This window comes from Myotis lucifugus, unplaced genomic scaffold, assembly GCF_000147115.1.
Source record: "Myotis lucifugus unplaced genomic scaffold, Myoluc2.0 scaffold_141, whole genome shotgun sequence".
Lineage (NCBI taxonomy): Eukaryota > Metazoa > Chordata > Mammalia > Chiroptera > Vespertilionidae > Myotis > Myotis lucifugus.
Window position 1 is genome coordinate 1,340,951 of NW_005871189.1, and position 27,802 is coordinate 1,368,752.

General features: G+C 39.8%; 1 protein-coding gene across 1 annotated transcript in view; it reads left to right on the forward strand.

Annotated features, from left to right (window-relative positions):
- Positions 1-24,038, forward strand: part of MGAM (maltase-glucoamylase) — a 63,941-nt gene extending 39,903 nt beyond the window's left edge. Inside the window, exons 26-47 of the mRNA XM_023758876.1 lie at positions 252-406; positions 1,508-1,676; positions 1,925-2,021; positions 2,866-2,978; positions 3,902-4,027; positions 5,243-5,371; positions 5,608-5,715; positions 6,021-6,083; positions 7,835-7,969; positions 8,980-9,067; positions 9,865-10,003; positions 10,835-10,968; positions 11,078-11,112; positions 11,206-11,322; positions 15,175-15,323; positions 15,904-15,988; positions 16,861-16,917; positions 17,887-18,011; positions 18,988-19,076; positions 20,291-20,340; positions 20,926-21,096; positions 23,110-24,038. Of these exons, the coding sequence (XP_023614644.1) occupies positions 252-406; positions 1,508-1,676; positions 1,925-2,021; positions 2,866-2,978; positions 3,902-4,027; positions 5,243-5,371; positions 5,608-5,715; positions 6,021-6,083; positions 7,835-7,969; positions 8,980-9,067; positions 9,865-10,003; positions 10,835-10,968; positions 11,078-11,112; positions 11,206-11,322; positions 15,175-15,323; positions 15,904-15,988; positions 16,861-16,917; positions 17,887-18,011; positions 18,988-19,076; positions 20,291-20,340; positions 20,926-21,096; positions 23,110-23,187 (2,412 nt within the window). The 3' untranslated portion in view covers positions 23,188-24,038. The remainder of the gene's footprint in view (positions 1-251; positions 407-1,507; positions 1,677-1,924; positions 2,022-2,865; positions 2,979-3,901; positions 4,028-5,242; positions 5,372-5,607; positions 5,716-6,020; positions 6,084-7,834; positions 7,970-8,979; positions 9,068-9,864; positions 10,004-10,834; positions 10,969-11,077; positions 11,113-11,205; positions 11,323-15,174; positions 15,324-15,903; positions 15,989-16,860; positions 16,918-17,886; positions 18,012-18,987; positions 19,077-20,290; positions 20,341-20,925; positions 21,097-23,109) is intronic.
- Positions 24,039-27,802: the final 3,764 nt, after the last annotated feature.

Here is a 27,802-nt window from a genome sequence, read left to right on the forward strand (position 1 = left end):
TTTTCCAGGATAGCACCAATGTCAAAGTGAATGTGTTATTGTAATAGAAGCCTTAAGTAAGATATGACAGACAAAAAAAAAAGTTAAATCTAACATTGTTCTTTCATATGTTAATAAAATCCAGAGTATTATGAGCTTAAAGACAAAGAAATATAGCATTCATACTCTTTGTCAAGGTCATCAAGGTTTTGCTAAGGTTATGGGCTTTAAGGGCGCCATAGTTACCTAAAATCAATTTTCTCTGTCACTAGATTTATGATCCCAACAACAATCGGTATGAAGTCCCAGTCCCTCTCAACATACCCACAGTTCCATCCAGCACCCCTGAGAGTCAACTCTATAATGTCTTCATTAAGAAGAATCCATTTGGGATTGAAATTCAACGCAGGAGTACAGGCACCGTGATGTAAGTGGCTCCTGGTCTGATTTGAAATTGATGGATACCTGCACATTCATTGCTCTGTCCATTGTCCTTGGAGATATCCTGCTCAAAGCACCACACTACCCATTTCCAGTTTCATGAATAAGTTATTTCCTTTGGTCTGTTCTTATGAGAAAGCCCTCTGGGAATAATTACAGAGGCAGTTGCATGCACTTAGGCATTCATTCAACAAATGTTTATGGAGTGCCTTTATCTTTTGTCGTTATAGAAGATAAGGTCTCTCTTTTTATGACAAAAAATAAGTAAATCACAAAGATAAATCAAGTTAAAATATAAATAAGGTGGTTTAGATAGTGACAACTGCTATGTAGGAAAAGAACAGGATGATTGAGGGTTGTAGAAGGTTACTGCTTTGGGTACTGTGATCAGAGTGGATCTCTCCAAGGAGATGATATTGGAAAAAGGACCTGGGTGAGGAAAAGGAGCCACCCATGTGGAAATCTGAGGGGTGGGGAAGAACAATTTAGACAGATGGGCTGGAGAGTACACAGGCCATGAAAAAGGAGTAAACTTGGCATATTAGGCGGGGGCGGGGGGGGGGGATGTCCCAATATAGAGTTGGAGCAATTTAGTAGGTAGGGAGGTAAGTGATGGGAGATGAAGCTGGAGTTTAGGTGGGTTTCATATTAGATTTCATAAAATTTTGTAATGGAAATCACTGAAGAATTGTAAATGGGGGAGTGACGTGATATGAGATACTTTGAAAAAATTCACTCTGGATGCTTTGTAGCAAATGTGGTCTGTAGGGAGCAGGAGTGGAAGTTGGGGTTGGTATGGAACCATAGCAACTGAGTTGGAGAATGCTATTAGAAGGGCATTCTGAAAGAAGAATTGAAGGAAGGTAGTAATAGAGGAAAATAAAGAATGAAGCTTGCTCCTGGGCTTTTAGCAAAGGCATCTATGATTATTTTAATCAAGTAGATTTGTTTTGTTTTGTTTTGGGAGATTAACAGGATTCTGGGTGGGAGAGGAGGGAATCAAGAGTTGGTTTTCCTTGAAAAATTAGCTGCTTGAAGCCAATAGAACAGCCTGTTTCTTTCCCAAATATACTCTTTTGTGTTGCAGTTGGGACTCTCAGCTTCTTGGCTTCACCTTCAATGACATGTTCATCCGCATCTCCACTCGCCTTTCCTCCAAGTATCTTTATGGCTTTGGAGAAAATGAGCACACAACCTATCCGAGAGACTTGAATTGGCACACATGGGGGATGTTTTCCCGAGATGAACCCCCAGGGGTAAGGGCAGAGTTTTGGGATCTGGGTCTCTGCATCTCTCCACCCACATATGTACACTTTGTGTTCCATCTTCCCAGACTCAACTTGGGTGGTCACATCTGTTTTTAGGTAAATGGACCAATTCCAGGCTCCTTTGTTCCTTATACATTTTATTTATTTCAGAGAAGACTAGACACACCTTACCAATCAATTTTTGTTGAGTTTCTTTTTTAGCCGCCTCTTCCCACTTTTTCATATGATTCTTCCAGTACAAGAAGAATTCCTATGGTGTCCAACCCTACTACATGGGACTGGAGGAGGATGGAAGTGCCCATGGAGTGCTTCTGCTAAACAGCAATGCCATGGGTAAGATGATGCCAGCATCTCACCTTATTTTTGTGAACCAATCATTCTTGAGGAAGTTTAGAATGTGTTTGACCTAGCTGCCCACCAAAGTCAAAATCGTTATCATGTGGCCAGTTTTGTTTCCTCTTAGCCTTTCTATTTAGCCTTTCTGTTTATTTTCAGCTCAGTAATATGTGTTAACAAGAATTAACTAAACTCTTATTTGGCAAAAGTCATGTAAGAAGGGATAGCAACACTAAGCAAGTCCCAATTATCCTAGAGGTCAGCTAGTGGAAGCCATCTGTATAATTGAATTAGTGAAGACGCTATGGGCAGAGCACTCTCTCTGGGGGTATGAAGATGTGAAGAAAATTTTTATTGTATATTGGAAAGAGGTGGGAAAAGCAGGAGGTGGAGGGGAAAGCATGCATGTAAAAAGTGGTGAAATCTGAATAAGGTCTATACTGAGTTAATAATATGTCTACATCAGTTTCCTGGTTTTGACAATGTACAATTGTTATGTAAGATATTATTATTGGGGGAAACTAGGGGAAGCCTATATGGGAATACTTGGTACTATTTTTGCAACTTATAAGTCATAAACTATTCTAAAATAAAATTATAATAATTAAAAAGAGCAGAATGACAAAACATATAATAAGATATCAAAGAACACCAAAGAGAAAAAAATCCAGAGATAGGACCCTGTAGACTTTCGCTTAACTTCTTCAGTTCTGTGTAGGTACAGTACAAAGTACTTTCTCACAATACAGAGGCATTGGAAAAAGGAGAAGTTATGCATTTCAGGAGATAGTTCGTCACATGGAAGATTTTCAGATTGACTTGTATTTCCCTACATTTTCAGATGTGACATTCCAACCCCTGCCTGCCTTGACATACCGTACAACAGGAGGAATTCTGGACTTTTATGTGGTTTTGGGGCCAACTCCAGAGCTTGTCACTCAGCAGTACACTGAGGTAGGAGGGAATTCATTTGGTTACCAAGAATTTAAACAGTATATTTTGTGTTCCAAAACCTACATTCATTAGTATAGTTCTCAGATAACAACTGGGTTTATTGGTCTTACTGGGAGACAGATAGATTATAAAATAAATAAAAATATATACATCCCAATAATCATTAAATTCATAGCCTCTCAAAGCATTTCAGAGCAGTAGAATTAATAGTACTAGGGATGGTTGGGGAGGTGGCAATAGTGGTAGTGAGGGTGATGATGTTGGTGATGTGATGATGACGATGGTGATGTGATGGTAGTGTACAGGTGGTGGTGATGGTGGTTGTGAGTGATGGTGTTTATGATGGTGGTGATGTGATGGTGATGGTAGTTTAGTGATGGTGAAGGTGGTCATAGTGGTAATGACAGTTGTTTTGGCAGCAGCAACAAACATATATAAAACTAACTGTATGTCACTGATATGTGTCAGAACAGTTTACATTGACATATTAACTCATTCAGTCCTCAGCTCACAAAAAAAACACACTGAAGCAAATACTATTATTATCCCCAATTTAAAAGTGAAGAAACTGATGCACAAGAGGTTATTTAACATTTGCCCAGGGTCACATAGTCAGCGGGGATTGGAACCGGTATGATGCCCTAGGCATTTTGCCTACGGATTATGTTTTCTTAACCAGTAAGCTAGACTGCCCCTAGGAATCAGAGTAAGATGAGATTTTCCAAAATTCCTGGGCAGGGAGGTCCAGTCTAGCAGGAGGCTTTCTCCAAGGTATCCCAGTGGCTGTGCCTCTTCTCAGTTTCTCTCTGGATTTGAATTTGTTGATCATCTAACTTGGGGCACTGGAAAAATATTCTTATTACTTTGTGTACAACTTCAATTCAGAGTCTTCTTAAAAACTAATATTTTCTGTCTGTTTTTAGTTGATCGGTCGGCCAGTGATGGTTCCTTACTGGTCCTTGGGGTTTCAGCTGTGTCGCTATGGATACCAGAACGACTCTGAGATTGCCAGCTTGTATGATGAGATGGTGGCTGCCCAGATCCCCTATGTACGTTCTCAGTCTCTTGGTGTACTTGCTCTGGGTCCTCACAGCCAGCCCCAGTTGTCTCTGTACCTGGATTCACAGCCTTATTTTTGCAGGATTCTGTAAAGTTACAAGATGCTTTCTCATACATCACACTGAGCCTCACCCCAACCCAGTAATACAGGTGGGGGTCATGGTCCTCACCTTAGAGTCACAGTGATTTGCTAGAGGAGGAGGACATAGGCCCAGCTTTTTGCTAGATCATGCTTTCATTTCTGTTATATGAATTCAAAATATTTAGTCAAAAACATCCTTGGTTCCATAAGAATAAAAGAATCCCCCCAATAGTAGTATTGTTTAATTTTAAAAACTCAACCCAAATTCAGTCAGATCATTGTGTGTGTAGATAGAATCACCATTCCAACACTATGCCGGGCTGGAGCACAATGTTCCCTCATCTTTGAGTTAATCCTCGGTTGAATGTAGGGACCTTGGAACTGACTTCCAGAGGAAATACATGTGGAATAAAACTCTTTCATTTCAGTTCAAGAGGGGTCCAATAATTAGATAATTGGTTCCATGAGCCAATTACATACAGTGGTCATCAAAAGTAGGTTTACAGTTGTGAGTCTATGAAACATACAAATAATTATAAACCTACTTTTGCCAACCCCTGTATTTAATTGTATCCTATTTATTTTTATTGTTTACAGTTGTTTCTAGTCATAGGAAGTGCAGCATGCACTATTTCATTCTTAATGAGAAAGCTGTGTTTAACAACCCCCAGGATTGGATATCCAAAGCAATTACAGGTTTTGTTTTTGGTAGATTCACCATCCATGTTGTATTCCTACTGGGTAATTGACATTATGTTATTTTCTCTGAATCAAATAATACCAGGAACCACAAATGATACCAGGGCAGCTCTTGGGGAAGGTAGCAACAATCACTCCTTATATTGGTCATATACAAGGCACTCCCTCATCCATTGTTTTCATTTATTCTCAAAAACAGCCCTGCTGGATAGGCATTATTATCCTATATTTTGCTAATTTCATTTTCTTTTTATCTTACAAAGAAAAATTAGAAGGTACCAGAACCCTAGTACCTGACAAATGACAAAACTGGGATTTGAAAGAATCTAAAAAACACCGTCTGAAATTTCCTACTGGTTCGGTTAGGGGTGGTCTGTTCTCGTCTGGAACCTGCAGCCACTGAGTTCCCTTGTGTGTCCCCCAGGACGTGCAGTACTCAGACATCGACTACATGGAGCGGCAGCTGGACTTCACCCTCAGCCCCAAGTTTGTTGGGTTTCCAGCTCTGATTAATCGCATGAAGGCCGACGGGATGCGAGTCATCCTCATTCTGGTTCGTCCCTCTGTGAATGGGAGGAGTCTTTTGGGAGCGTGAATAAGCTTTGGTGGAGAAAACTTTACACATACTGTGTTTCCTTCCATGTTATGTGCAGAGAAGTTGAGGGTCAAAGAGGAGCTCTACAGTTCAGGTGGAAAGTAGTGCCTTCCCTATGGAGGTGTTTTTCTCTTTTCTGTCCCCAGTCATTCTCTGGCTTTGTTTTTCTCTCCTGACCTGTGTGTTGATTGTAGGACCCGGCCATTTCTGGAAATGAGACACAGGAATATCCTGCATTCGATCGTGGCGTGAAGGATAACGTCTTCATCAAAGCTCCAAACGGAGACATTGTCTGGGGAAAGGTATGATTTTCACAGCGACCCAGGTGAAGGGCGGGTCACTGTTAATATGTTTGTGCCTGTTGTTTAACCTTTTCCATTTGGCTTTGAGGTCGGAAGTTCTCATTTTGTCAATCAATATCTGTCAACACAGTTAAGGAATTTTTAAGGAATGTATATGCACTGTGAGATGCACTTCTCTCTAAATCAAGCCTACGTGAAAAATCCAAGTATTATCACCTGTAGAACCATGGTTTATCATTTCTTAGGAAATGCTATATAAGAGAAGTTATCTCCTGCATTGCTTTTGAACATTTTTCTCTCCACAGGTCTGGCCTGATTTGCCCAATATCGTTATAAACAGCTCTCTAGACTGGGACAGTCAAGTGGAGGTAAAGGGTCCTTTGTGGATATTGGGTGAAGTCAGGGTTGCCAGGAAGGTCTATCTTTTAATCAGTTTACTTTTTTAGAAATGACCCAGACATGCCTGGTATTAATCTTTATTCTAATCCTCTATCATCCTGCCTGCCTACCATGTTTTCCAACCTGCCTGAGCTGGAGCTCTCTGTTCTTCGTGAAAGATTCTCTACTGGTTCCATGTTTCTACCGCTATTTTCTCACAAAAAGACATTGCTGGCCTGCCTCACTCTCCCAGCCTCTCAATGAAGTGGCTCACTACCTTCTCACATTTCTGTGATCCCGTATACTGATCTTGTTTCAGTTTTTTTCTTTGTGTTCCTTTTTTATTTTTTGGCCTTTTATCTAGACATACGGGTTCCTACTTGCCTCTTGTCCATTGTGTATAAAAGCTGGAAGTTCCCATGACCAAGTCTTTCTGTTGCTCCCCCTACCCTTACTACTAGCATTATTGAGCTTGTTAACTCTTAAAATGCACTGGTGAACATAGAGGAACCTATTTACTGAGACATACAAAGGACCATAAAGTTCCATAACAAGCAACCTGGCCTATATAAAAATGTATGAATATTTGCTGCTACTAAGTGGTGTGAATTCACAATTAGGCACTGAGCATTTATTTTATGTTCTAAGCTAATCACTATGGGGGAATACAAAGATCAATCAGAAGAAAATAAAACAAGGTCATTGCTCTCAAAGATCTTACAGTATAGTTAAGGAGTTAAAACTTGGGTCTACTTTCCAGGTTAAAATGAAAACATAACTTTTATTATTTGAGGAAATTAAGGGAAAGGTGCATCTTTCTCCTAAATCCTCCCAATTTACTTGACTCACAAGAACTGTTTTCAAGTGATTCTGAAACTAGAGAAAACACAGGTGAATGCTAGTTAGATGGTCTAATGCATTGGTCGGCAAAGTGCGGCTCAAGAGCCACAGGGGGCTCTTTGCCCCCTTGAGTGTGGCTCTTCCACAAAATACCGACTTCTGCGCATGGGCCACGAAGTTTCAATTGCACTGTCTGTAGTAGCGCCCGCACGTGGTATTTTGTGGAAGAGCCATACTCAAGGGGCCAAAGAGCCGCATGTGGCTCGCGAGCCTCGGTTTGCCGACCACTGGTCTAATGTAATAAAATGCAATCTTGGCTCTCACCCCCTTTCCTTAGTGGGAATGAGACACGAGAGGATCGACTGGATGTTTCTTTCCAGCCTGTTGACAAGGCACCTGATGTCTGCCCCTTTCGGGCTGCAGGCTCTCCCTGGCTCATGCTTTGTCTTTGAGAAACACTTAGGAAACTACAGGACAAAAGTTGAGGGTTGGGCATCTAATAAACGAGATAGTGAGTCCAGGGGTTGATTGCTACTGTTCATGTTGATACGGAGAGGAAATCAGTCTATGGATGCTTTCCAAATGCTAAGGAGGGGCCTAATTGTGCTAAAATTTCCCCTGTACTATTGTACTTGAAACTTGTGCCAGGGGCTCGGCCCTCGCAGCCGCAGAGGCTTGCCTTGGTCGTCTGGAAGGACGTCCAGAAGGTCATTTGGCTGCCTGGTCTAATTAGCATATTACGCTTTTATTATATTTGAAATAAGCAAAGAACATTACTTAGGCTCTGTTTGGATTATCTGTCATTATGTAGTACAAGGCTGTGTGTGAGTTAAACTCTTAGTAAATGCCTGTTTGCTGTCTAATATGTTCGGGACAAGTAAATTATATCTAATTTTTATAGCTATACCGAGCTTACGTGGCCTTCCCAGATTTTTTCCGTAATTCAACTGCCACCTGGTGGAAGAGGGAGTTGAAAGAACTACACACCAATCCACGGGCTCCAGAGAAGAGTTTGAAGTTCGATGGCATGTGGATTGTGAGTGTTTGTGTCTGTGTACATTTGGATAGGGGTGTGTCTATCTTTGTGTGTCTAAGTGTATGTGTCAGTGACCTTTAATCAAGAAGGATAATTTCTTAGAACTGCAACTTGCTTCACACCCTGAGGGAGAATTTTTTTTTTTTTTAAATCCTCTAGCCCAGTGGTTCTCAACCTTGGCTGCACATTAGAATCACCTGGGAATCTTTTTAAAATCTGAACTTTTGAGTTTGTTCAGAAAACACTTAACACTAGTTATGTCTCCAAAGGATCCTACAGCTACAGCTTCTTCAGGCTCAAGTTAATTCCTCCACGAGAATTTGTTATGCTACCGGTGGGTGGAAAATAGTGGCTTCCCCTTATCATGGAGTTGATGGACTTTGGTATTACACCTGTGTTCATATCTTGGCCCCAGAAATTATTCTCTCTGTGAGTTGTATGACCTTCAACAGATTACTGGATGTTTCTCATCATCCGGAAATTCTGTTTCTTTGTTATGGGGTGGGGCCACAACATTAGTAACAAAGAAACAGAATTTCTGGAGGATGAGGCCCAGAAATCAGGATTTTTAAAAGATTTTCCAGTGATTCTAATGTGCAGCCAAGGTTGAGAACCACTGGCAATTGATCGTTCTAGTCAATTCTCAGCTGGATTTAATGATTTCTGGATGGTGAATGATTTATTCACTACTTCTTTCCCTCTGAGTGGACAGCAGGTAACTATTTTTAAAAGTATGTTTTTATTGATTTCAGAGAGGAAGGGAGAGGGAGAGAGAGATGAAACATCAATAATGAGAGAGAATCATCCATCAGCTGCCTCCTGCACCCCACACCCCCACCCCCTGCCCACTGTACTGGGGATTGAGCTTGCAACCTGGGCATGTGCCTTGATCGGGACTTGAACTGCAACCTCCTAGTTCATGGGTTGACGTTCAACCACTGAGCCACACTGGCAGGGCCAGCATGTAACTGTTTTGTAAAGTAAGATATATCTGTGTTTGACTTTTCTAGGATATGAATGAACCATCCAGCTTTGTGAATGGGGCAGTTCCTCCAGGTTGCAAGAATGCCTCTCTGAACCGCCCTCCCTATATGCCATGTAAGGACCCTGGGCCTCCTCTACTGGCAGAGCCATGGCCATAAGGAGTGACCCCTGCAAGAACTCAGCAGCCAGGGGCTTATCCTAACTGCTCAGGGCATATCTCAGTGGTGCTTTGGTTTTGGGGAGCCAGCAACAGACACACTTCAATCACTTTACCCAGTTGGGTGTGTGCAAGTTACTGACCCCACTGAGTGAACTTTTTGAGTTTGTTCATAAAACACTTAACAGTAGTTATGTCTCCAAAGGATCCCACAGCTACAGCTTCTTCAGGCTCAAGTTAATTCCTCCATGAGAATTTGTTATGCTACCGGTGGGTGGAAAATAGCGGCTTCCCCTTATCATGGAGTTGATGGACTTTGGTATTACACCTGTGTTCATATCTTGGCCCCAGAAATTATTCTCTCTGTGAGTTGTATGACCTTCAACAGATTCCTGGATGTTTCCCAGCATCAGTTTTTTAAACTGTAAAAGGAGGATAATGATATCCTTTTCATAGAATTAAGATAAGAATGACATGAAAGAATTACCATGTTTAAAGCCTAGGTTGGAGGCTGCCCCATAGTGTTTGACAACTCTGTTCTTCCCCATGCCCTTGGCTTCCTCCTGGAGACCCCTCCAGAAGACTTGATGTTAAATGGCCTGTAGGCACCATTGCGGCTCCCAGAGCTGAGCATGTTCCTGTACCTCTGGGATGGAGAGGGCCCCATGCAGATGCAGAGTTCAGTCCCTTGAAGAGAAGTCAGTGATAAACAGGATCAGAGGTGGCTTTCCCATCACTAGCTCTTTCTCCTCAGATTTGGAGTCCAGGGACAGGGGTCTCAGCAGCAAGACCCTGTGCATGGAGAGCGAGCAGATCCTGCCCGATGGCTCCCGGGTGCGGCACTACGATGTGCACAGCCTGTACGGGTGGTCCCAGACCAGACCCACATACGAGTGAGTCGTCATCTTCCTTCTCTAACTGGCCCAACCTGCAGGGGCAGCCAGTGACTGATGAACTCCCTGGCTTTTTCTCTCATTTCCTCTTCCAATGGGGTTAAAATGATTTTAATTACTGCTATGTAGCCATTCTTACTTTTTGGACAAATATTCATGAGCATGGAGCCAGGCCCTGTGATCATAGTTAACAGGACAGTTTTAAATAAGGGCTGGTCCTGCCAGTGAGAGACCACAGTCTTAGTGGAGATGACATAGGTCATGATCACACAGTGCAGCTGTTGCTGTAACAACATGAGATATAAGAAGCAAAGAGAGTGTAGAGGATCAGATAGTTCCTTTATTTCAAAAGTCACCTCTTTTGGGATTTTTTTGGGGGGTCATTCATGTTGGGATAGACAACTAGTGTTCTATTGAATTAGCCTTGTCCAATTTTGTGAATTCAGTCCCTGAATAATAAGAATTATTCTAAGGAAAGCTTTATAAAGGAATTCACCTTCTTCTCCCCAAAATATAGAAAACTAAGTACCGAGTAAATAAATAGTACGATTTGGTGATTACTTATTGTTTTTAGGTGATCCAGTGAGTTTATTGCATAGTGAAGTCCTTTGTAAAACAGTGTAAATACTCTAAAGGTATATGTGTTATTCTCCCCATCCACCTGGGATTGGTCAATGGGAACTTCACTGTAGCTCAGATTTCCCTATTTCCTCCAGTAACAGGAAACATGTTGTCACCATGGCCTGGGGTCAGAAGTTCTAGGAGGAGAAGGTTTGTGGCCTTTCTTCCCCTGTTCTGATCTCAATCATCTCCTTGTTCCCCTCCAACCAGAGCTGTGCAAGAGGTGACAGGAGAAAGAGGGATCGTCATTACCCGCTCCACGTTCCCCTCTTCTGGCCGCTGGGCAGGACACTGGCTGGGAGACAACACGGCTGCATGGGACCAGCTGAAGAAGTCTATCATTGGTGTGTGGTGGGGAGGGGAGGTGGGATCCTTGCTAAAGGATTCTCTGAGGAGTGGGTAGGAAGCGGGTCGGGACTGGTGTGTCTGACACAGCTGTGGTTCTCCTTGCAGGCATGATGGAGTTCAGCCTCTTTGGCATATCCTATGTAAGTGCCCTTTGGATCACCCCTAATCCCCAAGAAGGTGATGATGTCGTTCAGAAATCATCAACAGGAGCATTTTATTCCATCTTGTCTCAGACAGGAGCAGATATCTGTGGGTTCTTTCGAGATGCTGAATATGAGATGTGTGCTCGCTGGATGCAACTGGGGGCCTTTTACCCCTTTTCAAGGAACCACAACACCATCGGGACAAGGGTAGGATGAGGGTATCACTAGGAACACGGGTCCAATTTTGAATTGGTCATGTTCCCCGCTGATATCTATAAACCCATTAAACCCTCTTGTTTCTTTTCTTTTTAATACACGTATATATTGCGAAATGATTAGTACACTTGGGTTAGTTAACACCTTCATCACTTCAGATAATTTCCATTTCTTTTTTGTAATGATGACATTTAACATCTACTCTCTTGGCAACTTTCAAATATATAAGACAGTATTTTTAACTGTATTCATCATTCTGTACATTAAATCCCCAGAAAATGCAGCAGGGGGCAAAAGTTGGTTTACAGTTGTGAGTATGCAAAACACAAAGTTTATTCTTGTATAATGATTTAATAATTAATGTATTATTTTCCATATGAACAACTATAAATCTACTTTTGCCCACCCTGTATTTATTTTATAACTGGAAATTTTTACCCTTTGACTGACATCTCTCTATTTTCCCCAACACCCAGCCTCTGATTACCACCATTCTACTCTGTTTCTGTGAGTTCTACTTATTAAGATTCCCTTTTAGATTCCTATATTTTAGATAAGTGTTATCACACAGTAGTTGTCTTTCTGTGTCTGACTTATTTCACTTAGCATTATGCCATAAAGATCCATTCATGTTGCTGCAAATGGCAGGATATCCTTTTTTCTTGTGGCTGGATCATATTCCATTGTGTACATATCACATCTTCCTTATCCACTCATCCATCAATGGTCATCTAGGTTATTTTCATGTCTTGGCTATCTTGAATGGCACAGCAATGAACATGGGAGTGCAGATATCTCTTCAATAGACAAATTTCATATAGTTGGATTATGTGGTAGTCTTTTTTTAATTTTCTGAAGAACTGCCATGCTGTTTTCCATAGTAGCTGTACCAGTTTAAATTCCCACCAACAGTGCACAAATGGTTTCCTTTTCTCCACATTCTCACCAACACTGGGTTTCTTTTGTCTTTTTGATAATAACCTATGTGTGAGGTGATATTTCATTATGATTTTGATTTGTGTTTTCCTGATGATTAGTGATGTTGGGCATCTTTTCATGCACCTGTTGGCCATTTGAATGTCTTCCTTGGAAACTAGAAATCAATAACAGAAAAAAAACTGGAAAATTGACAAATATGTGCAAATTAAACAACCAATGGGTGAAAAGAGAAATCATAAGATAAATAAAAAATATTTGGAAACAAATGAAAATGGAAAAACACATACTAAAACTTATGAGATGTAACAAAAGCAGTACTAAGAGAGAATCATTCAGAAAAAAGAAAGATCTCAAGTAAACAACCTAACTTTGTACCTCAAATGAGTAGAAAAAGAACAAAGTTAGCAGAAGAAAGGAAATAACAAAGATCAGGACAGAAATAAGTGAAATAGACACCAAAAAAGTAATAGAAAAGAACAGCAAAACTAAGAGCTGTTTCTTTGAAAAGAAATAAAATTGACAAACCATTAGCTGGAATTCCTATGAAAAATATAAAGAAGTCTCAAATAACTAAAATTATAAATGAAAAAGGGACATTACAACAGATATACCAAGGATTATACAAGACTATATGCCAACAAGTTGGGCAACCTAGAAGAAATGTATAAATTCCCGGAAACGTACAGCCTGGGGCAAAAACTATTAAAATACAACCTACCAAGACTGAATCATGAAGAAATAGAGAACCTGAACAGACCAATAATGAGTAAGTAGATTGAATCAGTAATAAAAAATCTCCCAACAAAGAAAAGCCAGATGTTTTCCCTGGAGAATTCTATCAAACATTTAAAGAAGAATTAATGCCAATCTTTCTCAAACTCTTTCCCAAAACTGAAGAGGATTTCATACTCCCAAACACATTGTAGAGGATCAGAATTACCTTGTTACTAAAGCCAGATAAGGGCACTATAAGAAAACTACAGACCAATATCCCTGATGAATATAGATCCAGAAATTAGCACACCAAATTTCACAGCACATTAAAAGATTCACACAACATGCTCAAGTAGGGTTTAACCTTCAGGCGTAAAGATGGTTCCACATATACAAATCAATAAATGTGATATACCACATTAATAGGATGAAGATAAAAATCATATGATTATTTCAAGAGGTACAGAAAAAAACACCATTTGACAAAATACAATATCCTTTCATGATAAAAACTCTCAAAAATTGGTTATAAGAGGAATGTACTTCAACATAATGAAGTAAGACAAGCCCACAGTTTACATCATACTCAGTAGTGAAAGTTTAAAAGCTTTTTCTATAAGATCATGAACAAGACAAGGGTTCCCACTCTCACTGTTTCTATTCAACATCATACTGCAAGTCCTAGCCAGAACAATCAGATGAGAAAAAGAAACAAAAGGCATTCAAATCAGAAAAGAAGTAAATTGTCTCTGTTTACAACTTATATGATCTTATATGAAGAGCATACGAAAGATGTTACAAAAAAACTATTAAATTATCAATAAATTCAGTAAAGTTGCAGAATACACAATCAACATACAGAAATGACTTTTGCATTTCTATACACTAATAATAAAACACATGAAAAGAAATAAAGAAAACAATCCCATTCACAAGAGCATCAAGAAGCAATAAGCAATACTTAGGAATACATTTAACCAATGAGGTGAAAGATCTGTATACTGAAAACTATAAGTTATTGATTAAAGAAGTTGAAGAAGACAAAAACAAATGGAAAGATCTCATGTTCATGGATCAGAATAATTAATATTCTTAAAATGTCTGTACTACCCCAAACTATCTATAGATTTAGTGCAATCCCTATCAAAATTCCAATGGAATTTTTCACAGATATCGAAAAAAAAACTTAAAATACTTTTCAAACAAAAAAAGACCCCTAATAGCCAAAGCAATCTGAGAAAGAAGAACAAATTTGGAGGCATCATGCTTGCTGATATCAAATTATAAAACTATAGTAATCAAAATAGTATAGTATTGGCTTAAAAATAGAAACACAGATCAATACAACAGAATATAGAGCCCAGAAATAAAACCTTGCTTAAGCTATCAACTAATATTTTACCAGGGAGCCAAGAATACTCATACTCATTAATAAAGGATAGTGTCATCAATAAATGGTGTTGAGAAATTGGTTCCCTATCTTGCACCATTCACAAAATTAACTCAGAATGGTTTAATGACTTAGTCATAAAATTTGAAACCATATAACTCCTAAAAGAAAACATGGTGAAAATGTTTCTTGACATTGGCCTTGGAAATGATTTTTTTGATGGGACTCCAAAAGAACAATCAACAAAAATAAATAAATGGGTCAACATAAAACTTAAAAGCTGCTGCACAGCCAAAGAAACAATTTTAAAAAATGAAAAGGCAACCTACAGAATTGGAGAAAATATTTGAAAATCACATATCTGATAAGGGGTTAATATCCAAAATATGTAAGGCACTCACACAACTCAACCAAAAAAACACCCAAGTAATCTGATTTTAAAAATGGGCAGGGGAACTGAATAGACATTTTTCCTAAGAAGACATACAAATGGCCAATAGGTACATGAAAAGATCCTTATGGTTCAATGAACCATCTTCTCCAGTGTTCTTTAGATTATTCTTTTTGTTTAGGCAGCGTTGTAGCAAATATATCCCCAAAAAGAATGTCTTATGGGAAAATTTTATCAGCTGTCCTAGGAGAGCTTCAGTGACCTCTTTCAGTCTAATATTCTGTGTGTCTTATCTATAAGCATCTTTGATTTAGTTAATTGTGATTTTCATCTGTAATAAATGTTCAGTGACCTCAAGTACCCCAGCTCCCCTACAGTGAGCTCTAAAATTCCTCCTTTTATCCTTTAGAGGCAAGACCCTGTATCCTGGAATGATGCGTTTGTGAAAATCTCCAAAAGTGTCCTGCAGACCAGATATACCCTCTTGCCATATCTTTACACCCTGATGCACCAGGCCCACACAGAGGGCAGTACTGTCGTGCGGCCTCTTCTCCATGAGTGAGTGTTTAGCTGGAATCCCGATGACTAAGGGATAATTTTATTCTCTGTGGTGTCAGTTGAAGAAAACAGTTCTTCCAAATTAAATTAAAGACATGATTGCCTTTTGCCATAAGCTTTCCAGGCACCTGAATATGTTATCTAGCACGGTGTCACTGATACCCTGGATCTTTAATAAGAGACTATTGAATTTAATTTATTTTTTCAAAATGATACAACACAGAATAATTTCTTTCTAGATTAAGCATATGTAGACCTACCTATCTTTTATAGAAGCTCAGATCATAGGCATTCCAGGGGGAGATCTGAGTGTTGAAGGCCATTCTTGCATTTAGGATGTGCCATGGTTAAGAAACATGGAGATATCTATAGGTGAGAACATGTCTAAGTCTAATCATGTCTGGAGTTTGAAGAACATAATATGCAGAAAGTGAATATATATCTGATTAAGGTAGAAAAAGTAATTTAAGGTAGAGAAGCTGGATTTCTGACTTGGGTCTGAACTTGAGGAGTTTCTTCAAGGCCTTGGCCTGGAGCCCTATTGGCACCCTGATTATGGTACCTTGGTTTGTCTTTCCAGGTTTGTGTCAGAACGGGTGACCTGGAACATAGATGAACAGTTCCTGCTGGGCCCAGCCTTCCTGGTCAGCCCCGTCCTGGTGCCTGTAAGTATGGAGGCCTCTGATGAGCAGAGGTCCCAGTTACGAAGCCTGGTGAATGGGGGGAGGAGAAAAGGCCTGATCCAGTGGGGGTCCTGAGCAGTGGCTTCTTATTCTACCTCTGTCTCTTCCTCTCTCTGAGTTGAAGTCCATCACTCAGGGGTTCTGGTCCTCAGCTCCCTCATTTTTAAAATCATCATAACAGATTCTGATTCATAGGACAAATAGAGAAGGAAGAAACCTTATGATATATTTGAAGATATACTAATTTCTTCATTAACTGAAGTAAGGAGTGTGATCAGGTGGGGGCAATACTATAAAGATTCATTACAGTCCTCTGTCACCATTAAAGCAAAACTTTTCATAAGGATCATTTGAAACAACGTGTATAATCTTACTGTTGAGGGCTAGGCCTTCCCTTCCTTCTATAGGAGGTCTTCAAGTAGCAAAAGCCATTTCCTTACCTTTACTGTTGATGATTAGGCTTCTGATCAAAGCATCAGGTAATTGCATCTTCTTCAAAACTTAGTGCACTAATCAGAATCTCTGAAGTATTGGCATGTAAAGCTACAAAGTTTTCTTCTGCCCCAGACCCAACTTTGTTTCTTTCAAGAGGGTGTATGTGGGTTAAGTCTGTAAGCAGATAATAATTCTTCTCCAAAATCCTGGATCCCGAAGGACTTTACAGAAGCCACAAGCATAGGGCAGGCAAATCTCCCATTTGAAGTAGGGAGAGAAGGAAGGCTTCCCCACAGTCCTGTCCTCTAGAGAGATGAAGTGTGTGGGTCAAAGGCCATCACTGTTATTTTGACCAAGTTGGTTAGTCTGCCTTAGATAACTGAGCCCACTGCCCATGACTTATTTGTGTTTGATTTTAGAATGCAAGAAATGTCACTGCATACTTCCCTAGAGCCCGCTGGTATGATTACTACACGGTAAGTTTTTCCGATTGTTTATACAGCCCGGGAAAATGGGAGCGTGCACAGGCTTTAGAATCTGACAGACCTTCGCTCACACTGTGGCTCTGTAACTCCCCTGATGTTAATCTTGCACAGGTCACCTTTAACCTTGTAGCCTCCGTTTTCTCACCTCCAAGTCGGGGAGAACCACTTCCTTCACAGAATTGTAAAATAACACATGAAGTATCCCACTTATTCCCTGGCCTTTGTGGGTGTTCTTAATGTGTTAGTTTTTATCTTTCCTTTTATCACCACTATTCACAATGGTGGTAACACTAGTAAACACAGGAAATTATTCTATAAACTATAGTTTTTGTTTAATTTTCCCCCCATGGAAAAGTTCATAAGTACAGGGGCCTTTTCCTCTCTTTTTATTCCATGTCTCCTTCTCCAGCATAGATGCTCAAAGAGGAGTTGTTAAACGTAATTCCCCAAGGAAAGCGAGTGTAAAATGCACACAGAAGGAAGGGCCCTACCCTTGTGCACTGGAGCAATGCAGTTGCATTTGGAAATTCAGGGTGAACACATTCTCTGTTGTAGAATGTTTCTAGGCTCGTCTGAGCCAGAAACTCATCTGGAAAAATAGGGTCTTCTGGAGCCACTTCAGGGCAACATTTTTATTGTTAAATGTATGGGGTGACATCAGGTAAAAAATTATATGTTTCAAGTGTGCAATTCTATAATTGTATATTGCACTGTGTGCCCACCACCCAAAGTCAAATCTTCCGTCACCATATATTTGACCCCCTTTACCTCTCACTCCCCACTCACCTCCTTCCCTTTCATAATCACCATACTGCTGGGTGAATGTGGGAAAATGTATAACAGGTATGTGTGGAAGGATCATGAATAGGCAGCAAGTTTGGAAGAGTGGATGTCTGGTAAATGCACTGTTCAGAGGTGTGTTGTCTCCTTCGTCATCTCCGACCTTCTTCTGGCCCTCAGGGTGTGGACATTAAAGCAAGGGGAGCATGGAAGACTTTGCCAGCCCCTCTTGACCACATTAATCTTCATGTCCGTGGGGGCTATATCCTGCCCTGGCAAGAGCCTGCACAGAACACCCACTTAAGGTGAGCGATAGGACCAGTTAGCTCAGATCTTGGTGGAGTCCACTGTAAGCAGTACTTTTGGGTCCAAAAGCAATTGTACTAAACATTTTTGTTAGTTGGTTTGTTTTTTTCAGACTCTCTGCTCTTTGAACAATTATCAACAACGATTTTAAATCTAAGTGGGTTAAATGCTAGGTCTAATTAGTGATAATTGAAATGGAAGAAACTATTGCTGGAAAATTGTGTAAGCCATAATGCAGCTGATGCCTGAGGGTGAGATTCCTCATCATACACGGATTTAAAAATTCTAGACCTAAGCCTATATAATAAATAATAGCTAACAGCAAATGAAAACTTGCTGTGTACCTAGAACTGAAATAGTATGGAAATTTCTATTTTTTTTCTTTAAAAAAGTTAAAAATAAACACTTATAGTGTAAGTACTGTTATTATCCTCATTTTATAGAAAAGCAAAGAGGCTTCATTGAGACCTGGGGAGCAGGCATTGATTAATTCAGAGTCACATAGTTAGTAAGTAGTTGAAGATGGACTAAAATCTATGTCTGTCTGATGTCAAGCTAAAACTCTTAGAGCCCTATGAATTTAAGTCCACAAATTTAGTTAAAAATGGAATGAACTAAAGACAAAACTCACTATATACATATTTAGGAAATTAGGTCATAAAAGAAGAAAGATCACAACATCAGATCCTTCCTCACAATGCGGGAGGGAAGGAATCTAATGGGTTTGCTTGTAGTGTCTGGTGGAGCTTATAGAACCTTAAAGGAAAACTCCCCTTGCTTCATTCATTAATTCATTCATTCCTGGTATGAAGTCATAGAGCGAACGGAGACAAAACTAGAAGTAGGTCACGAGTATCTTGAAATCTAACTCTCAGTCTTTATAGCATGAAGGACTTCCTCTATGTTTTTTGAATACTCTTGGTTTGAGACTGTGGCTTGGTTTTTAACTAATGCCTCTCTCCCACTTTACTATAGCCGCCGGAAATTCCTAGGCTTCAAAGTTGCCTTGGACGATAAGGGAACTGCTGAAGGTTGGCTCTTCTGGGATGATGGGCAAAGCATTGGTGAGTAAGGGTTGCCTCAGATTCATGTCTGTACCATTGACTGTGTTCCTGGATATATTATAGGCCTGCTTTTCATTTTTCATGTTAAAGCAATTTTTCATTTTTTTTAATATTATAGCTGAAGTAGTACATAGTGTGCTTGATCCTTATGCTGCATGTAAATGAAGCTTAGCTGGGAATCTCTCACCATTATCCACTGTCCGAGCCAAAGCAAAAATTTCTTTGAACCAATTGAAATATACTTCTGTATGGTGTATGTCCAAAAGCACATTCCCTAATTGCATGGTTTATTGTCCCAGTAAGAGTGACAATACCTCTATCAACTGTGCTATTTATTTGAGGGAATTTTTCATTAGGAGTTACAGGAATTGGTGAACTTTTAGGAGGATGGTTTAATTATCATTAGCTATTTCTAGGCCAGTGCTGTTTAATCCAACTTTTTGCAGTGATGGGTATGTTCTATAACTCTGTTGCCCACAGTGATAGCCGTTAGGCATAGGTGGCTACTAAGAATTTGAAATGTGACAAGTCTATCTGAGGAACTAAACTTTTAATTTTATTTAATTTTAATTAATTGTAATTTAAAGAGCTACATTTTGTCAGAGGCTACCTTGGACAGCAAAATTCTAGAGGCTAGCCAAGGCCCTCTGACCGAGTGAGCAGTAAGCAAATTGGAAAGAGATGGGTACATGGGACAAGTGAGAAAGCCACAGGGTAGGAAGTAGGATGGGAATACCTGTAACAAGGCTGTGATAAGGCCACCTTCACTGGAGGCTTTTCTTTGGGTTTCTTTGTTCTCTGGAGTTTACGGTTAAGAAATTGCTTGATATCTCTTAAGACAAACTGACCAAGACACCATTCTTGGTGATTGTAATATATGTCTACATCATGTATGTTCACATATGTGTGCTTCTAGCAGGAAGAATTGGGAAGTTCTGAGGTGACCAGGAAGATGTTGGGAGTGGTAGATAACAAGGGAGACAAGTGGATTAAAGGGAAACCGCATCATGTGAAGTGCGTCTGCCAGACAGCCGTGTCTACACACACCCATTTCAAACATCCTGTGCAAATTGAGGGTGGGGGCAAGAGTCTGACTAATCTCTATACATACATCTTAAATCACAAAATGGAAATCAGTAAAGAAAAAAAAAGACAAGTAGGCAATGAGAATTCTAAGCATAACTCCAGATCATGTTTACCTTGTTTGTTTGCAGACACCTATGAAAAGGGACTCTATTACATGGCCCGCTTTTCTGTCATTCAGGTGAGTGTGACTGATACTATGAAGGGGCACTAGAGTGCTACTGGCTTCGTAGGATGCTGGAGATCATAAGGGCATAAAGTACCACCTAGAATTCCTTCACTGCCTACCTTGCTAATTTGCATCCTTTCCTTTCTCTAGACTTCAGATAGATTTAGTATGCTACCAGAAGTTTTCTGTGACTAGACCCATTCATGTTTTGTCAGTAACTTATTCCAGTTTAGTGAGGCAGAGATGGACAAGCTATTTCGATGTTATCTAGTCCTTGTTCTTATATTGTCTTGGAATGTTCTGCACATTTTCTGACTTCTCTACATATAGAAAGTAAGGTTCCTGATAGCTGAGACCCTTTATCTCCTTGGACTTCAGGGCAATTCTGCAGACCCTGCAGGTGCTTTTTAGTCAAAGAAAATTTAGATGATAGTTGAAACAGGTGATAAAGTCCTGAAATCATAGTCTCCACTACAAGGACACAAGGTGGTAACTCTGAAGTTGTCTTACCTCATGACCTGCATTTGTGCCTAAAAAGAGGTGGGGAAAATTTTGAACAAATTTTGCTTTATTTTTTTTTTATCTCTAATTTGACAGAATACGATGAAGAGTCATGTAATTTTCAACAAATACATCACGGATACAAACCCTTTGAATCTGGGCTACATTGAAATCTGGGGAGTGGGCAGTACCTCCATTTCCAGTGTCAGCATCTCTGTGAATGGCATGGATATAACACCCACCTTCACCTACAACCCTACATCAGAGGTGTGTGACCAGTGAAAGGTCTGAATGGTATTTCCCAACCCTGAGATGCATTGTGAACTGCCTGCCTCTTTCTTGCTAATGACACCTCTCCTGCAAAGCTTTTCACCAATCCCTCTGTTTAAGTGTGTCAACATGGACAGCATAGTGATGGAGGGGAAATCAGCCTTTATCATTTGGGATTGAGGGTCTGCGTCCTTACTTTCTTTTTTATTTTATTTTATTTTTGCTTAATCCCTTCACCTTTTTCAAGGAATTTATTTATTTATTTGTTTGTTTATTTATTTATTATTTTTTAAATCTTTATTGTTGAAAGTATTACATATGTTCCCTTTTTCCCCCATTGACCTCTTCTAGTCTGCCCCTTCCCCCGCCTGCCTCACCCACCAGGCCTTCACCACTCTATTGTCTGTGTCCATGGGTTATGCATATATGCATACAAGTTATTTGGTTGATCTCTTCCCACCCACCCACCTTCCCTCTGAGTAGTCCTTACTTTCCATGCATGTCTCCTTGTCTGCAAAGCTATGTAAAACCCTGTGTTTTATTCCTCATTTCTGCCTCAGAGTTCTACTTGATAGCTTGAACTACCATATTTTATCAGTTGTAAGATACCATTAGTTACCTTACCCCATTATTTCATGTGCCATAAAGACAAAAATAAGGGACAAGAATATGATACTGAAAATCCTATTTTGAACTTATAGTTTTGTAAAACTCTTTTAGACATAGGTTTTTATCATTTAAATATGTTAAGTGATAATAATGGGGAAGTGTTGGGTAGTGATACATGGACATTGATTATTCTGCCATCAAAGTGACTTAGAAGAGGTCGATTCTGAATTTGAAGAAATATTAGAAATGCCTTAACCAATGTATATCACATAATTTTCCTTTTGTTATTTAAATATTTAAATCTCTTAGTATTTTATTTATTATTTAAAAAATAATTACATGACACTAATGGGTTAAGACATTTCCCAGATACTATCCCAGGTGCTGGTGATATAGAATGTCATAAAACTCTTCCACTATTGTCTATGAGATTTTCTCCCAAGCCACTAACATGTTTATACAAGTGTTTATCTTAGCACTTTCTTGATCTTACTGTCAGCCAGGATTCATATTCCTTCCTAAAATGATCCTTAAGTGGTTTGCAGTTTATCCATTCATAATACCAGTAATAGCAAAGACGTTCATGTTTGCACAGATAATAACAATTGTCATGAGTGCTGGTTGGCTCACAGTGATTCTAAGGCTGTTGATTGCAAGACACATTATGATTTCATGAATGTTAAATATGTGAAAACACTGTGCCTTGGGATTAATGAAGTGGTTCTAACATCTCTCTTCATGGCAAATAGAATCTTTCCTTGTGTGCTTACTCTTTGCTTTCTCCTGAACTATTTTTCTTCCATAATCCTCTCTGATTACAAGACCTGCAACAAAAGTTTTCCTTCAGTTTTGTATTTTTTTTGTTTCCTCATATTTGTGGTTTTCTTATCAACCAATTTCCCCAAACTTTACCAAGAGCTCATAAAGGACTTTACCCGTTTTTGTTGCTGACCAACTCATGGACTGCACATATGGTGAAACTTTATGCAAAGTATTTGCCTAGAAAATAGTTGGAATATTGGACTCTCACTGACAGTCATCCAGGCACTGTGAGGGACTAGCAAAAGGAGGAAATAAAAGGGGTGCTCTGAAGGAAATCAATACTCCAAATGAATAGATATGAGGACATTTTCTCCAATTTGTCTGTGGGATTGTGTCTCTACAATGGCTGCATATTGCAGTATTTTGAGGCTTGTTGTCTTGTCACTATCACTGAATGATCTTTGTCTTATAAGGAATTATGAAAGACCCTCGTCATCTGAAAATTTGAGATCAGTCTGCAAACTAGGCAATGAATTGTGAAAGTATCAGTGTGTTGTGTAGACCATTGGCTCATCTCTGATTTGTTTGCAGGAACTTTCAATCATCTAATGCCCAATACTTTTCCTTGGTTCCCAACAGGTGTTAAAAATTGATGTGACCAGCAGAAGCATCAGCCTACATAATTTCACTTCATTGACATGGAAAAGCACTCTGTGAATTTTAAGAGCAAGATCCTGTGAATCACTTTGAAACTACTTATCCTTCATGCTTATAAAATTCTTGTGTGTTGCTAATTGGTTCATGCCGACTATGGGTAAAATCTTTTATTAATTTTGTTATGTTTTGTCTGTGCCTTACCCCTGTGGGATAGGCAGTAGGGAGGTGTTGAAAATCAATGGATTATCTTAATGTCTCTATATGATTAGTATGGTATCTATTATTCATCATTCAACATTTACTGAAGATGAACTGGGTCCATGGTGAAGTGTGTGTGTGTGTGCATGTGTATATGTGTGTAACCAGGAAATAGGTCCCACTCTCCTGCCAAGTAGACAAGAAAAAGCTTGCCAGGACAGTTTCAGGCCCTGGAGCTAACACTCCAAGAAAGTATCCAGAAAGCCAGAACTCATAAAGGACATCTGTTGTTTGGTTACAGGGAAAAGGGAGCATTATGTTGACAGCAGGATAGAAGGGGAAGGAAAGGCAAACACAAGGAAAGGTAAACAAGAAAGATGAGTGGAAACAGATTGTGATAAAAGTGATCATGATAAATGAGAAGACAATATTAAAATATCAGGAAGATTAGTCTCAATGGGAGGAGAAAGGAAGAACCAACTCACTTGAAAGCAAGAAGAAGGGTTAGGGGAAACACTTAACATACGGGAGTAGGGGTGAAGATGGAATTTAAGCAGGCAAAACTGAAGGAAGGAGTTTGAATGTAAAAAATAACTTATTTTTGCAGTGGTGTGCTTTAAAATATGTAAATCTTTCTTTTCTATTCTGTGCCTAATGTATATAACCACAATTTACACATGTGCATGCAACTTCCATGCCAGAGCCAAATAAAACAAGCATATTTACAAGAGATTTTGAATTTTGTGATATTTTGATCATGGTGATGTCAGTTCTGATTAAGGCTATGTCTTGTTCAGCACACCTTTGTAAACTGGTCTTGTTCTCTTTGGCAGCAGTCCCTACAGTCCAAACCACCAACAGAATGATTAGCTTTAGGAGTATCCACCCTTTTCCTTACACCTGTGGCATATCTTTTTATAAGATTTAGGCTGTGGAAGAGGGTACTTGGATTATTGTTGTTTTAATCATCATAGCAGCTGCTATATGTGGTAAAATATCAATTCTGACAAAACAGAAGTTGCAATACTATTGGTTAAAACTTTAGATGGTTCAAATTTGGGATGAAAAAATTATATATTAATGTTCAAAAGGGATATTTACTTTTAGTGTGACTTGAAAATGAGTGTGTTATAAATGAATGTGTTTATATCCCTATGATTTTTTTAACACCAAGGAGCCACATTCTGCTTGTATATTCTTATGTCAGTGCCTGCATAAGTCTATGTATATATATAAAAGCCTAAGTGACCATTACGACCAAATGACTGGAATGGCTGAAATGAACGGTCAACCACTTGCTATAATGTTCATTGACCACCAGGGTGCAGACACTCAACGCAGGAGCTTCCCCCTGGTGGTCAGTGTGCTCCCACAGCCAACCTTTCCCCGGCTGACTGGCCCCCAAATAGGCCTTGATCACTGGCCAGGCCGAGGGACACCACCCATGCATGAATTCGTGCACTGGGCCTCTGGTAGAATATAATATTGTTAAATTGGCTAAATGTTCTAATTAGCAAAAGTAGGGACTCATGGATGAGGGTTTGAGTTAACTATGCAACTAGTGTGAAATGTGGAAAAGTAACCATGTTAATCCCTTGATCAGAAAGGTGAGAAACTTATTAGCTCTCCTCTAATCAACCTAGGAAGGCTACCAGGAGTAAGGCATTATTTACTTGATCTTTGAGAAATATTTTAGGTTATCATGCCGGGCATATTTGTGGAAGTTGGCTCTGGCTGCCACAGAAAGCTCAAGGAGAGGATTTCAGACTGGACAATCCCAATTGCTAAGTCCCTAGGTGAGCCATGGGAGGGTTGGCAACATTAGTAGAGTCATGGGACCCCTGGTAGTCTAGTAAAACCTATAATACCTCTATTAGGAAGGATGTTCTTAAATGTATAAAGTAAAATGCATACTATTTTAAAGGAGTGCTATTATATTAAAATACACACATGCAAGTATTTAAACATTTAGTATAGTAATACACGAGGTGTTTATTTTGTTTGTTTTGCTCATCATAAATTTTATTTACATCAACTTCTCCATGTCTCCTTGCCACATGCTCCAGACTGGTCTGCATAATTTCAGTTTTTGCTCCTAAATTTAAGCAATAGTCTCCTCTGTTTCTACAATTCCAGGGCTGGAGTAGCTTCCCATTGTCACTAACAACTTTGTGGCCTCAGTGTCCCCTGGTTGACTTCTCATCTTCTCATCATCTACTTGTTAAGTCTGTACCCTTAAAAAAAAAAAAAAGACTTGTTAAGTCTGTGCCCTTAAAAAAATACTCATAGATCAGCAGTTCTCAACCTGTGGGTCGCGACCCCTTTGGCAGTCGAACGACCCTTTCACAGGGGTCACCTAAACCCATCCTGCATATCAGATATTTACATTACGATTCATAACAGTAGCAACATTACAGTTATGAAGTAGCAATGAAAATAATTTTATGGTTGGGTCACAACATGAGGAACTGTATTTAAAGGGCTAGAAGGTTGAGAACCACTGTCATAGAGGATTGTATTTTTTTGCTTATACCTGACTTACACAGTAAAATTAAGAGCTTAATTCATATTGGAATAGAATTCAATAAGTAATTGGAGGTTTTTTCCCTATCATGCATATCTATACTAATAAAAGGGTAATATGCTAATTAGACTGGGAGACCTTCCAGGATACTGGCCAGGGGGTGCAGTTGGGGGCCATCAGGCCAGATGGGGAGGGCAGTTGGGGGTCATTAGGATGACAGGGGAGGGCAATTGGGTGCCATGAGGCTGGAAGGAGAGGGCAGTTGGGGGCCATGAGGCTGGCAGGGGAGGGCAGTTGGGGGCGAGCAGGCCAGCAGGCAGAGTGGTTAGTCCACATATGAAAGAAAAACAGGCATCACCAGAAAAGGAAGTAAACAAAATGGAGGCAATGGAGGCAAGCAACCTGTCAGAGAAAGAATTCAGAGAAATGGTCATAAGGTGGATGAAAAGAATGGAAGACAAATTCAACAATATGTGTAAGAACCAAGAAGAAATGAAGAAGAACCAAGAAGAAATGAAAAATGACATCACTGCTATAAAGAACTCAATAGAAAGCATCAACAGTAGACTAGAAGAAGCAGAGGACTGCATCAGTGAGCTAGAAGACAAGCTAGGAAAAAATACCCAAGCAGAGCAGCTTCTAGAAAAAAATATTAAGAAGCAGGAGGAGAGCCTAAGATAACTTTGGGACAACACGAAATGAAACAACATTCGCAATAGGGGTGCCAGAAGGACAGGAAACTGAACAAGGATTAGAAAACCTATTTGAAGAAATAATGACAGAAAACTTCCCTGATATAGGGAAGAAAAAACTCACACAAATCCAATAAGCTCACAGAGTCCCAAACAAAATGAACCCCAAAAGACCAATGCAAGGCACCTTATAATTAAATTGGCAAACACCAACGACAAAGCAAGAATCTTAAAAGTGGCCAGAGAGATACAGAAAGTTACCTACAAAGGATCCCCCATCAGACTAGCGACTGATTTCTCAACAGAAACACATCAGGCAAGAAGGGAATGGAATGAAATATACAAAGTGATGCAAAGGAAGGGTCTGAATCCAAGAATACTGTACCCAGCAAGGCTATCAATCAAAATTGAGGGTGAAATCAGGAGCTTCACAGACAAAAAAGGACTACGAAGCTTTCGCATCACCTAAGCCCTGCCCCCAGCCAGACCCCATGTGCCCTCTAATCCCTGCACTGCCTAAGCCCCGCCCCCAGCCGACCCCGTGCCGCCTAATCGCAACACTGCCTAAGCCCTGACCCCAGCTGGGACCCCATGGCGATTAGAGAGCAGGAAAGCACCCAGCAGGCATAGAGACCAAAAAAACAATACAAAAGATCAACAAAACCAAGAGCTGTTTCTTTGAAAGGATAAACAAGATTGATGAACCTCTAGCCAGGCTCACCAAGAAGCAAAGAGAGAGGACCCAAATAAACAAAATCAGAAATGAAAGAGGAGAAATAATAACAGACCCCACAGAAACACAAAGGATTGTTAAAAAATACTATGAATAACTCTACTCCAACAAACTAGACAACCTGGAGGAAATAGACATATTCCTAGAAAAATACAACCTTCCAAAGCTCAATCAGGAAGAATCTAAAAATCTCAATAGGCCAATAACTATGGAAGAAATTGAAGCAGTAATCAAAAAGCTTCCAGCAAACAAAAGCCCAGGGCCAGATGGCTTCACAGGGGAGTTTTACCAAACATTCAAGGAAGAACTAAAATGTATCCTCCTCAGACTATTCCAAAAAATTCAAGAGGAAGGAACACTTCCAAGCTCATTCTATGAACCCAGCATCACCCTAATACCAAAACCAGATAAAGAAAACACAATGAAAGGCAATTACAGGCCAATATCCCTCATGAACATAGATGCCAAAATCCTCAACAAAATCCTAGCAAATCGGACCCAGCAGTACATCAGAAAGATCATACACCA